This window comes from Panthera tigris, chromosome X (assembly GCF_018350195.1).
Source record: "Panthera tigris isolate Pti1 chromosome X, P.tigris_Pti1_mat1.1, whole genome shotgun sequence".
NCBI classification, from domain to species: Eukaryota; Metazoa; Chordata; class Mammalia; order Carnivora; family Felidae; genus Panthera; species Panthera tigris.
Genome location: NC_056677.1, coordinates 11,752,024 through 11,766,389, shown reverse-complemented (window position 1 = coordinate 11,766,389; position 14,366 = coordinate 11,752,024). Strand labels below are relative to the sequence as shown.

At 43.5% G+C, this 14,366-nt stretch overlaps 1 protein-coding gene across 2 annotated transcripts in view; it reads left to right on the top strand.

Annotated features, from left to right (window-relative positions):
• Window positions 1-14,366, top strand: part of VEGFD (vascular endothelial growth factor D) — a 35,311-nt gene that overhangs the window by 7,606 nt on the left and 13,339 nt on the right. For both annotated transcript variants that reach the window (XM_042973774.1, XM_042973773.1), the window contains exon 3: window positions 11,442-11,652. In XM_042973774.1, the coding sequence (XP_042829708.1) occupies window positions 11,442-11,652 (211 nt within the window). The remainder of the gene's footprint in view (window positions 1-11,441; window positions 11,653-14,366) is intronic.

Here is a 14,366-nt window from a genome sequence, read left to right as displayed (position 1 = left end):
GGATCCTTGGGCATCTTAGTGCAGAGGATATTGGCGAGGAAGAGAAGGAGAGCCATGGAATGTTGATATGGGACCGCTGCATCTTTGGAAGAGAGGAAAAGGGGGCATACTGGGCTGACTGCCAGCAGTACGGTGGGGCCGCCTGGCCAAAAGGACACGAGGTTTTGCATAAAGATCTTGTGCCCATCTGATGGATTGTGTCACACTTAGGCTGAAACAGGGCTCTAGCAGTTAACTGTCACTGCCATAATGCTGTGTAACAGACCAAATTACTGGCTTCAAACGTCAGTAACCTCTTCTCACTCGTGTTGCTGTGGGTCAGCTGGGAGTCACAATCAAGGCTCAAGCCATCGGTTGAATATGGGTCTGCCCCACATGCCTCTCATCCTCCTTGGATCAGCGGGTTAGCAGAAGCAGGTAGTTGTAATGGCAGAAATGTAGCAGAGTGCCCTCCTGACTACATTGCAGTACTCTGTGTCATGTCTCGTAATATCCCATTGGCCAAAGTAAGTCTCATGACCCAATATCAATAGGACTTAGAAAGGTATTCCCCCCTTTTGGGGGGCAGCTGTGGAATTGTTTTTAGCCAATGACCTAATTACCATGAAGGCTCTGAGTTGTTTCCTCATGCACTGGGCCCCTGAGCTTTGAGATCAGTGATAAAGAAACTATAACAGGAATATATACTCTTGGGATTATTCAGAGCACCCTTTGAGTTTTGCCATCTAAGCCCATCCCACACGCATCTGCCTCACGTTTCCTCATCACAGATGTATCAGATGGGAGCAGAGGCATTTGATTAGAGCGTGGATTTAAAACATATGAAGGGGGCATAAACATCTCCCCAAATGCTAAACCATTTGGCTGGGGAGAAAACCACCAACAGTAGTCATCAAATTGGAGGATGTGGAGGTCCCAGGCATCTTAGCCCTCCAGTATCCCCTTAAAATACCCAAATGGCTATGTACACACACAGAAATGCATGCACGCATGTGCGTGCACGTGAGCGCACACGCACACACGATTTCCTTGCATTTGCAATTCCTTTCCTTAGTCAAGTTTAATTAAACACCCTAGGTTTCTCATATATATGCATTTCAATACAGAACTGTGTAAGCGAGAGAGCCACTGGGAGCATGAGGCCCCCAGATGGCCAGGTTCCTCGATTTCAGAGAAGCAGGACCAGGCCCTTGGCCGGCTCCCTCTGAGAAACCCCAGCAGTAATTATTAGCAAGCATGCATTCTCCTCCCTGCCCTCAGTTGATGCGCCCCATTCTAGTAGGTACCATCTGTTCCGGGTAAGGCCAGACCATCATAACAGATTGCAAAGGGTTAAGAAGTGGGTTGTTTCTTGGGGCACCTGGGTGGCTCAGTCGGTTAAGCCTCCGACTTCGGCTCAGGTCATGATCTCGCGGTCCGTGAGTTCGAGCCCCGCATCGGGCTCTGTGCTGACAGCTCAGAGCCTGGAGCCTGTTTCAGATTCTGTGTCTCCCTCTCTCTCTGCCCCTCCCCCGTTCATGCTCTGTCTCTCACTGTCTCAAAAATAAATAAACGTTAAAAAAAAAATTAAAAAAAAAAAAAGAAGTGGGTTGTTTCTCATCTGTCTATAAAGACATATGTAAAGCCTGAACAGATTACTTTGAAATTGGCCTTTCATCTGAAAATACCTTCAAGAAGTGTTAGGAAGAAGAAGGAGAAGGAGAAGAAGGAGAGGAAGGGGGAGGGGGAGGAGGAGGAGGAGGAGGAGGAGGAGGAGGAGGAGGAGGAGGAGAAGGAGAAGGAGGAGAAGGAGAAGGAGAAGGAGAAGTTTGTCCTTGATTTACACTGGAAAGGTTTTTCTCTTTTAAATTTTTATTTACTATGATTGAAGTTTCCCCATCTTATTCTTTTCAAACTCCCCTCTCTGGTTATTCAGGGAAATCAAAGCCATAAAACACAGACCCCTGCACTGCAGCACAGGACCTGATGCCCCACCCCTGAGAAAAGAAAGAAAAGAAGTTAACTTTACTGAGTGCCGACTCCATGCCTGACCCTTTCCCACATATGACCTCGTGTGATCTCCACATCAGCTCTCTGAGTTGAGCACGATTAGCCTTGCCATCTATAAACGAGGAAGCCAAGCCTTAGAGAAGGAATAATTGACCCTCAGTCAAATAGCTAAAAACGAGCAGTGCCTTGATTCAAAGGCAGCCTACTTTATTTTTTAAAGTATTTTTCCCTTTTCGTGTGCTGTTCTATGAATTTTAACACATGTATAGATTTGTGTAACCCCCACCATACTCAGGATAGGGAAACATTCATTTAGGCTATCCTTTTATAGTCATACCCTCCCCCCAACCTCTGATCTTTTCTCCATGACTATCATTTTGGTTTTTTGAGAACATCATAAATGGAGTCCTCCAGTAACTAACCTTCTGAGATTGGCTTCTTCCACTGCTGATGCCCTACAGATCCATCCAAGGTGCTGCATGGACCAGATCATTGTGTTTTCTTGCTAAGTGGTATTTCACAGGATGGATGGAACCATTTGTTTAACCACTCACCCATTGAAAGACTTATGGGTTCTTTCCAGTTTGGGGATTCTTTTTTTTTTTTTAACTTTTAAAAATATTTATTTATTTTTGAGAGACAGAGACAGAGCACCAGTGGGGGAGGAACAGAGAGAGAGAGACAGGGAGACACAGAATCTGAAACAGGCTCCAGGCTCTGAGCTGTCAGCACAGAGCCGACACAGGGCTCAAACTCACCAACCATGAGATCACAACCTGACCTGAAGTCAGACATTCAACCGACTGAGCCACCCAGGTGCCCCTCTAGCTTGGGGACTGCTATGAAGAAAGCTATTATAAACATTAGTGTAAAGAGATGTATGTGAACCCTAAGTCCTCCTTTATCAAGAGCAAATTCCCAGGAGTGTGACTGCTCAATCATATGGTGAGTGTATATTGAACTTTGTCAGAAATGGCCAACATGTTTTCCAGAGTGCTCTCCCATTCAAAACCGGTCTCGAACAATTCACATCCACGTGGTCCCCTCTCCAGTTAGCTGTGGTCTATGATGTCAGGCAAAGCTTCCTGTCAGGGGATGTTATTTTCACTTGGGAGCTACGGGAAGCAGAGTCGGAAAACTTCATTTGGACTCAGCAGTCTAACATGGCCTGGGTAGATTCCTTGACACATGGGAGAGCGAGAACAGGGATTGAGGGGGCAGGGGAAACAATATTTGTGGAGGACAGCTGGGAATATGACTGTGCAACACAGAACCCAAACCAGGAAAATTCTGGGGGTTTTGGCTAAGCCTTAAACATTTCGTTAGAGATGAAATGCAAAATGCTCTCGCAGCAAAACAGAAGTTCCTAAGAGGTGGAGGGAGCACAGAATTATTTGCATTGCAACCTGACCCACTTCCCCAAACCTACTGCAGAAGGAAGGTGCTGACAGCTGTGATGCCCCTGAACTCCAGTTCTATTACTGTGGCCCCAGGCAACACTTGTAAATCCCTAAGCAAAGTCTTGTGAAATGTGTTCTCTGCATAGCTCACCCAGAAGCTTCTGGATTTTCCCAAGATATAAATCCTATTCACTCCACCTCCTTATTACCACACTTCCTGAACACAGTGCCAACATGGTGGACAAAATAGCATCAACAGTTTTTAAAAGGCTGGGAATCGTAGACTCAACGCTGTCAAGAGGTCCAGAGAGGAATTTTGCAGAGCTGGTCTGTTTCCATATCTAGAACAGGATTCTTAATAGCATGGGACTGGATGGCCTAAGAAAAGCTTTTCACGGCTCTTTGAGGCAAGCAGTCAAGGGCTCCACTCCGAAATTCCTCACTGAACATCTGAGAGCTCGGAGCCAGGATCTGAGCCTGGCTGTGGACCCCAAGCCATATTCCTCCCACCTAGGCATCCATGTTTCTACTCCTCATTGATATTTTCTTTCAAATACTTTTATGGACCACCTTGTGAAAAGATTACAATTTACACCTCTCTGTTGAATTCCAGTAAGTTAAAGCACTACCTATTATTTTTTATTCTGTTTTGAGAAATGGGTTGTTTTGAGTCCTTGGGAATTTGAGAAGCAATTTACTATGTCATTTAGGATGGTCTCAGGCAGGAAAGGCAGCTGACTGCACGCTCTTTTGTCTGGAAAAGGTTATCATTGGTCTTCAATCTTGAAAAAGTCATACAGGTTGGGGGCTGGTAGACCATCAGATGACTTAAGAAAGGCTTTGGAAATCCAGTTAATCAAGATACTTACTCGCAAATAATTTGAGTCCAAGGTGTAACCCAGAAGAGCTTAAAGAGTAGGATTATTTCTCAGCGTGCATCTACCATTTATTCCCTACTGCATGGACTTGTACTTATTTACCTCAGGCACTAACCAGAGTCCTTGGACTTAAACCAGCCTGCACCATCCTCCAAATGAGTGGTTCTCATTAAAATCACTTGGGAAGATTTTTTAAATAAATTTTATTTTGAACTACTCGGAGATTTACAGAAAAGTTTCAACGATAGAAAAGAGAGTTCCTAGGTACTCCCACCCAGCTTCCCCTAAGACTACCAAACCCTCAGGAAGTTTTCTTTAAAAAAATTCCTGATGGCAAAGCTGCGGCCCAGACCCATAAAATGAGAATCTCTGAGGATGGGATCCCAAAGCATCAGTATTTCTTTGAAGCTTCTTCCCAGGTAGGTCCAAGGCGAAGCCGAGGTTGAGAACCTCTGTTCCCAACCCTTACTTCTCCAAGTGTGGTCAGCCAACCAACGGTATCGCCATCACCCTGGAGCTTGTTAGAAATGCAGCATCCTAGGGGTGCCTGGGTGGCTCAGTCAGTTAAGCGTCTGACTTCGGCTCAGGTCATGATCTCACGGGTTGTGAACTTGAGCCCCACATGAGGCTCTCCGCATTCAGCGCAGAGCCTCCTTCCTGCTTTGGATCCTGTCTCCCTCTCTCTCTGCCCCTCCCCCGCTCATGTGTGTGCTCTCTCTCAAAAATAAACAAACATTAAAAAAGCCTCCTAGGTTTCACCCCAAACCTCCTGCATCAGAATCTGCATTCTAACCAGAGGGCCAGGTGATTCATGCACACATTGTTTTGAGAAGCACTACTCTATACAAAACATTAATCAGACCACACAAGCCTAGGCCGAATTGCTATTTGTCAAAGCATGTGTGTATTTATTACTCGTAAATTTCCTCATCAGAGATGTGCTAAGTGCTTATTATGTAAAAAGGATGAAGCAGACGTGTTCTACCCTCAAAGAGATCACATTCTCGTAAGGGAAATGCAATGTGTTCCTAAATGATATCGTTTAACTTAGGCACATCATAGCTTGATCGAACAAGCGGCACTGGCTTTGGACTTGCAGAGAGGACACCCGGAGGAAGACACTTATAGGTGAGGTAGTTTGAACAAGTGAACAATCTCTGGGTTAGATTTTCTATAGCGTGCAATGAATCATTTTTTTCCACTTATTTAATACCTTTGTATGTAGCTCTTACCATTGCTATATAAATAAGACCCATCATCACTGCTGCCCTTACAACCCAGTGAGGAAGACCAACACTAAGCAAGTAAGGACACAAATGATTCATTAGTGTCAGTGGTGGTAGGTGCTGGGAAGGAGAAAAATGGGGTGCTGTGAATCCATGCGACCTAGGGACGGGACCCAGGCAGGGGTGGGAGCTGTGGGGGAGCCTCTTTTCCCTGAGTAGGTAACATCTGGCCAAGAAGGGTTCCACTGGACAGGGAGGGAGGGCGCCAAGCAGAGGCGGGGGGCGGCATGGACCACGGCGAGAGCAAGAACAAAAGAGCAAACCCGAGGAAGGGATGCTTACTAATACTCGGCTCTCTGGTGTTTCCCACTGCCTCCTGAACTGGTACAAGTAGCCTGGCCTTCGAGCTTCCAGTCCTTCCTCTTTTTGGTTTTAAATAATTATAGCGATACACAATCTACATACCATAAAAGTTACTCATGCACCTGTTTTAAGTCATTTGATGATTTTTAGCAACTTACTGAGTTGAGCAGCCATCATCTACGTAAGATCCCTTGTGCCCCCTTTTACAGTTAACCCTCGTTTCCATCCCAGCCCCAGGTGGCCAGTCATCTACTTTCTGTCTCTTGGGAACGACCTAGGCGTGCGATGGGTTGGTCATATGGTAAATTTATGTTTAACTTTTTAAAGAACTGCTGAATCCTATCAACAGTGTAAGAGGGTTCCCACTGCTCCGCCTCCCCAACAACACTTGGTGTATTGTCAGTCTTTTTGACTGTAGCCATCCTCATGGATGTGACGTGGTACCTCATTGTACCAACCTCTCCCTCATCTTATGTGCCAGTCTTCCCACTCTTAAACTTGGCTCTGTGCCCACGGTGGCCCTCCCACTGATCTTCGCACTGTGGCACCTTGATATCCCCCAATCATGCCTTTGTTTACTCTTTGAGTATGTTCCTTGACTAGATATTTTTGAGGAGGAGAGGGGACAGAGATTTAGAATTTAACTTAGTAGGCGTCCACGAGGCCTTTGATTTCCCCACAACGTGGACTCTTCCAAGTTCCTCCTACAAACCCAGCCGCCATACTTTTCCGAACATCTTGCCTGCCGTTTCAGTTACCCTTGGCCCAGGTTACTGACCAAGCCCGAGCTGTGGAGATGCTCATGCTTCCTCATGGCAGAGTGCCATGTGAACTTGGGGGTTAACAAGAGGAGAAATGGCTACCCTTCCTATTGTAGTGCAGAAAACAGTGTACATTCAAGTAAGAGTAAAATCTTGTTACAAAGACTTTAAGTCTCACATCTTCGAAACTGGCTTGTGGTGGCCAGGACATCAGAGAATGATTTGTTATCTAGGAGTGAAATTGCTAATAGCATTGGATTAATTATCACACACACAAAACGGTGCTACTGTAACAAACAGCAGAGATCTGGTAACCTTGTTTCACTTCCTTCCTCTTGCTGAGTACTTTCTAATTATTTTAGTTTTGATTAGGGGTTCCACTAGAAAAGAGGGAAAAATCATGATTAACGTACTTGGCAAATGTTTGGTACTTAAAACCACTGAAACCAATGGCTTATATATACATTTGGGATTATATTCACACCTTGTGATTTTAATTTTTGTCTTACCCAAGCAGATAACAACGTTAATTACACAAAAATCAACTAGTGCAGAAAGTCTATTGGAAACCAACAGCCAGCCAGCCATTTTTGACCCTTTGTAGACGTATCCCCCGATGAATTGTCAGGTGTCTGCTTATGTTGAGTTGTATTTATGTATAGTATTTCCGCTTGCAATAGCAAAATGACTGTCTGCAATATCTCAGCTATTTCAAACTAGATTTTAAATTATGAGGCTTGAAGTATGCTTAAATAACTCTGAGTACTTGAGTAAACACTGCATGTTTTATGATGAGGCAAGTCCTATGAGCCGTTTCAGTGCCTTTAATTCAATCCAGAGATTTGATATTTTCTCCTGAGTTCTCAGTTGGATAGTTTAAAAAGATTTCTGAGATTGAATTGAAATCTGTAAGAACTGTGAAAACGTACATCTTTCTATGTTCATGGATGGTATTGAATGAAACTTGCCTCAATAAATAAAAATTCTTTCAATATAGTACAATTTTTAAAACCTATAAAAAGCTATTGGATTGGTTTCATTATTTTCATGCGGAAGCAATGATGTAACAAAATTGTATTTCAGAGATTAAACTGTGAAGAGGCAATGAATAACCAGGAAATGGGAGGCCATTGACAAATGGGCCCTGATGGAGAATCAATGAATTTCAGAGTTGCTTCAAGACATGAGCAATTATTCAGTTTCATCCCCAGATTTCCTAGATGAAGAGGCTGTGGCGTGCTGCTTAAATTTGATGCCGGTTCCACAAACCCTATCTTTGTTCTTCAAGCTTCCTCTTACCCTCACTCCCAGAAAATTGCCCTGATTTAAATTTCACGGACAAGTGAGAAATCCTAGATCCCAGGCAGTCTCGCTGTGCATAAACCCATGTCATTCTCTATGAGCCTATTTCAGAAGGGGACCCTCTCATCCATTCATCCATTTATCTCTGCAACTTCGGTCAAACCAGCACCTCTGCTTTCTCTCTCCTGCATGTGTGTTCGGTGTCTTTCTCTCTGTTGCCTCTTTTCCTCAAGCTTATAAACATGTTCAAGATTCTCCCCTTTTGTTAAACACACACACGTTCATATCTAAACCTCTGAGCAAGATGACCTTCCCAATTCATGGTTTGAGGTCTTTTATACTCCATAGCAATTATAGGTAAAATATAAAATTGATCAAATGATCATAAACATCGGCAGATGGCAAACATATGCAGAAATGGTACCAAAACGTGAAGCTGAAAAGATCAACACATCGTACACCTTAAACTTACACCATGCCGTGTGTCAGTTGCATCTCAGTCCAAATAAACTTTTAAAAAACATGAAGCCGAAGCTGCCAAACTGATGCACTCTGGGTCTGGAAGGTAGAGGCCACCAAGAATTCAACCTCAGCGGGTAATGGGTTCCATGAGTGCACTCCATCAGTTCCATGGAAGCGGAAGGAAGTTACTGCTCTTTGCTGCCTGGAGCCGTGTCTTCTATGAAACTGCTTAACTAGGGGCAACAGAAGCACATACTTCCTTGAGACCAGGACTTGAACCAGGCTGGTCCCTGAGTCATACTCAATAAGATTCTGGATTCAGGGCCGTGGGAGTCAGGGGTTGCAACCACAGAACTTCTAAATGAAGAAAGGATAGGGAGAAAAAAAAAATGAACTCCCAATGAAGATGAAACTACTAAACAAAATTCCAAATCACAGAGGTAATTATTGCTAAGAAAGCCAATAAAATTAATAATCAGGATATAAATCATATATATGAAGTTAAAATAAGACAATTTGAAGAAATAAGTGTATTTAGGAATGAGATAAAGAGATTAAAGGAATGATATTCATAAAATGACAAATTCGAAGAAACATACAGAAATAAAAAGGAAGGAGAATGAAGTGGAAATATTTGAAATTAGGAATATGGTGATTGAAATTAAAAACTTACTAAACTCACAATTGGAGAATTGGTGATTGGGAAGATGAACCAATTAATTTCACACATTGAAGAGAGATGAAGGGAGGAAAAAAGTAGATAAATATGAAAGTACACTTAAGAGACATGTACGATCGTTAAAGTGCTCCAATATATATCTGGTAGATATTTCAAAACTAGAATTGAAACAACACATGGAATAATGAAAAACATAATGCCTGAAAAGATAAAGAATTGAAATTTGAAAGGACGTTGGCCTCAAGATTGAATCTGCTGTGAAGGTCTCTTTTGCAACTTCTCAACCCTGCCATTATGGACAATATGTAAAATGAATGGGCATGGTTGTGTGCCAATAAACCTTTATTCATAAAACAGGCAGACAGCAGGCTGAATTAGGCCAGGGGGCTGTAGTTTGACAGTCCCTGATGTAGAATAGGAATCAGTGTTTATATTTTCATATATACCCCTCCAGGTAGTATATATATAACATATATATATAATTTTACATATATATAATTTTACATGTATGATTAATTAACAATGATTGTTTATGTATACATACATACACGAAGGACATTATACACAAATTATTTTATTTTTTAATGTTTATTTTGAGAGAGCGCACACACACAAGTGGGGGATGGGCAGGCAAAGAGAGAAAGAGAGAGAGAATCCCAAGCAGAGCCCGACACAGGGCTCTATCCCACAAACCTCGAGATCATGACCTGAACCAAAATCAAGAGTCGGTTGCTTAACCGACTGAGCCACCCAGGCGCCCTCACACACAATTTTAAAATATATAAAAACCGAATCATACATGACTTGACCACACTTGCTCTTCTGAGCACCCCGCTTTTGGACAACACTCTGTATCTACCATCATATCTAAAAACAAAAAGTCCTGCTCCTAAAACTTTGATTTATTGATGCAGATTTTAACTAAAGTTTTTCAGGCACAGTGGAGGAGGGTGTACATCACACCACTCGACGCAAGGCTTCCTGAGGGTTCCATTTGCTCAGCTGTCCTTCCCCACCGTTCCTTCCCCTGTAGCAGGCAGCGGACACCCATCTCTCCGTCCACCCTCTTCAGCACCACCCTGCAGCTGTCCTGGTCCCTTGGCTCCCCCCTCACCCAGCTCTAAAAATCCCCTCGGCCCGCATATCCCAGCTGCCCAGGAAAACAAAGATCCAGGAAGCACAGGCTCAGCAGGTGAAAATCTGGGTCCCTGACGATAGACAGACTGCTGTATCGTTTCTCCAGCACATTCCAGGGAGGAGCTCAATTCATTCTGTCCCAATGTACGTCTACATCACTGGTTTTGATGACCACATGGTATTTCATTGTATGTATGTATCATATTTGTATAACCAAGCCCCTTATTTTGAACAATTTACCGTATTGGCGGAGTCTCACACATCCGTGCGTTGTATCAGCCAATACGGTCCGTGTAGTTGCGCAGAAAGCAAATTTTCAACATAAACTTTGGAAGTGTATTTTATCAGAAAAAAAAAAAAAGATGCCTTCGAAATAGTGAACGGGAATAGTGAAAGGCTCAGAGGGTTAGAAGTTAGAAAATTCAGGTTATCAAGGTCTTAAAACCTTTCTTTCCTGTGGGACTATAGGCAGGGTCCCCAGGACTTTGTGGGCCAGCTTCTCAGATAACAGAGATGAAAGCAATGGTCATCGGCTCCTGTCACAAAAACAGTGTGATTTTAAAATCCTTACTAGTTTCCGGTGGCTGTTGTACCAAACTACTGCAAAATTGGTGGCTTCAAACAATAGAACTCTATTCTCTCAGCGTTCTGGAATCCAGAAACGTGAAATCAAGGTGTAAGCGGGGCTGTGCTCCTTCCAAAGACTCTTGGAGAGAATCCTTCCTTGCCTCGTCCAGCTCTTGGCGGCCCCGGGCCATTCCTGGTTTGTGGCTGCATTACTTTAACTTTTGCCGCTGCCTTCACAAAACCTCATCTGTGTCCATGTCTTTCCCTCGCTCTTAAGAGGACGCTTGTCTTTGTATTTGGGTCCACCTCGATAATCCAGGATGATCTCATCTCATGATCAGTAATTACCTCTGCAAAGATCCTTGGCCCCAGTAAAGTCACGCTCCCAGGTTCTGGGATATAGCATTTCGAAGTCCACCATTCCGGCCACTATGGTACTGTTTTTAAATGTCCCGAGAACCCAGGGGAATCATTTTTTTTGATTCAATCATCAATGAGCAGCATGTGAATCAAAAATACTCGCTAGTAGTTTTCCTAGGTACCGGTGTACATTTGAACGATCTCTCTAATTTCTTTTCAGCTCCATTTACATCTTTAAGGGTCGGCAATGAGGGCCGTCAGGACACACTAAAACTTTAGTAACTGGCTTTGAAACCAGTATTTTTGTCTGTTGACAGCGGGCGTCTCGGTCAACCTTAGAACGGTCTGAACAGCAGATCAGGGCAGCCTCCGGTTTGGAGGAGCTGCTGCGAATCACACACTTCGAGGACTGGAAGCTGTGGAGATGCCGACTGAAGCTCCCAAGTTTGACCGGCACAGACTCCCGCTCGGCTTCCCATCGGGCCACCAGGTTTGCGGCCACTTTCTACGACCTTGAAACCCTAAAAGGTAGGCGCGCGCGCGCGTACGCACGTGTGGCCAGAAGCCAGTTCTGCAGTGTGTGAGATACTAACACGTGCACCAGCTTCTTCCAAGGGTCTGAGGAGGGCAGGCGCGGGTCCGGGAGAAGAAACGGGGTGCCTGATTTCATAGCCTCGGCGTTAGCAGAGAACCCTTGTTTCCTACGTTGATTCTGCAGAGAAATATATTCAACATGATTTTGAGATCGAAAACCGATGCAAGAGAACACTTTAAAATTCACAACTATATTTTAACTCAGAGATGCCGGGGCAGAACAAACCTAGAAAGACCATTCTTCATAGAGAAAAAACCACATCTACATCGACTAAAGATGAGGAAATTAGGTTTCACTTCTTTTATGTCTTCAAAATTCTGGGGTTTTTTTTTTGTTTTTTTGTTTTTTTTTGTTTTTTTTAGCAAACATGAAAAGTAGAAGTTGGAAGCTGAGTTGTCATAATGCATATCAGTATTACTAGATGACAGAGGCAGAGAATCCTCTCAACAAAAGAATCCAAACTCCAGACTAGGAACTAACCTAATTTGAAATAAAGGGGGTGATTGTTCCCTAGTAAGATATGGAGGTTCTTTTTAAGAAAACCATTGTCTGTATATGTACTGTGCCATAATGAATGAAGCTTGCCAAACACTGTCACGGGGCCTCTGGTTAGGCATCGGACTTTTTGGATAACGTAGCAAAACAACACAAGCCACTGGGGCATTGTTGATCTAGCATTTTAGATTTGATGAACCTAGGATTACCTAGTGATGGGTTACATCTATCACATAACTCAAATTAACCACCAGGCCAAAATTATTCTTTTCTCTTTTTCTAGAATTATCTTTCTTTGTTTCCATATGTAAAAAGATGACGAGGTTGCACAGGCCGCTGTTGTCAGCTGTGGGGAAGGCCGTGTGTCGGGGGATAAATCTCTTGGCAGCGCTGCGGGCATGGGTGCGAAGAGGGTTCTTTGTGCTCTTGTGTATGACCGTGTGTCTGAGTTGAGACAGTTGGAACCCTGGCCTAGAACCCACTTAAGCCAGAGGTTTGAAGCTCTACTTGTTTCTATGTGGCCAATTAGCATGGACTTCATGGAAACAGAGGGATCCGACCTCACCTGAAGATCCAAGGCCTTAGCCAGATTACCTGTCTGAAGGCCTGGGGTGAACCTGGAGATACTCCATGAAAATGGAGGGAGACAAGCATTTACCATACAACCAAGACTAGGTGATTAAAAAAAAAGTCAGTGACATTGACAGTTTTTTTTTAATAATGTTTTTATTTATTTTTGAGAGAGTGCAAGCAAGGGAGGAACAGAGAGATGGGGGGGAGGGAACAGAGGATCTGAAGAGGGCTCTGTGCTGATAGCAGAGAGCCCAACGCGGGCGGGGCTTGAACTCACAAACCGTGAGATCATCATGACCTGAGCCGAAGTTGGACCCTTAACCGACTGAGCCACCCAGGCGTCTTGACGTTTTCTGAGGCGGAAACCATAAAACAAAACAAAACAAAAACAAAAACAAAACAACTGTATTTTAAAAAACATAAAAATATGGAATTTGCCAGCTCTAAAATGTCTCTTATTACATGGGAATCATCAGAAGTTACTTGCTCAGTTAGAAGCAGTAAATGATCAAATCAATGTGTTACACCACTTCTCATTTGTTGTCAACTCTTCCTCACAGATTTGGGGGTCATTCCCTGAGGCACAGCAGTCCTGCTTGGCAGGACTTTGCTAGGAAAGAACAGTAAACTTATGAAGCTTTTAAGCAGTGGCATTACTCATAGTTCCACACAATTTTGATTAAAATCTCGTACCACTCCAACTTTCAAAACTTAGTCTTACAAAAAGCAGATGGAAAGCAACATTTAAGTAGAATTTTAAACAAAGCATATTCTTGTAAGTCAACTACTTGCTTTTCCCAGGATTCATGATTAATAATAGTGACTTAAACAATACTCATATTAAGACCAAATTTGGTAATTTCTCTCTCATGGTTATAGCCTTTAGGCTCTTTATATAAGCATTCATAATCAGAAATTAAAAGGGTCTTGGGTTGAAAGATTTTATTATGAAAAAACAAAGTTAAGGCAGATTGCATAGCATATGCAAGGTTTCTCAGGTGGCCAAATATCTTGTTTTTGTGACTGACTGAAGAAGCCACGTATGAGGAATATTAAGATTAAGGGGAAGGGGGGAGGAATAAAGATATGGAAAAGGTGTTTTGAAGGAATAATTCAGAGCCTAGGGTCAGATCTCCAACAATAATGTTATATCTGTACACTTCGAGCAGTTGTTTGTCCCTTCTGGCAGAAACACGTTCGCATCTATGGGAATCCAGAATGACGTGGAGAAAGACCCACGTAAACTTTGGAAGATGGGGTAAAAAGGGAGGAGAGTTTATTGCTGTGTAACACATTACCCCCAAACTTAGCTGCTTATACATATTTTATCTCACAGTTTCTGTGGATCAGAAATCTAGACACGGCCTAGCTGGGTGTCTCTCCTTCGGGATCTCTCCAGAGGCTGCAGTCTAGGCGTCCTCTTGGGCTGTGGGCAGCATCTCAAGGTTTAATTGGGGCAGGATGTGCTTCCAAGTTCACTCAGAGATTGTTGGTAGGACTCAGTTCCTCACAAGCTGCTGAACTGAGGGTCCCTGCTCCTCACTGGCTGTTGGCCAGAGTCTGCCCTCAGTTCCTTGCC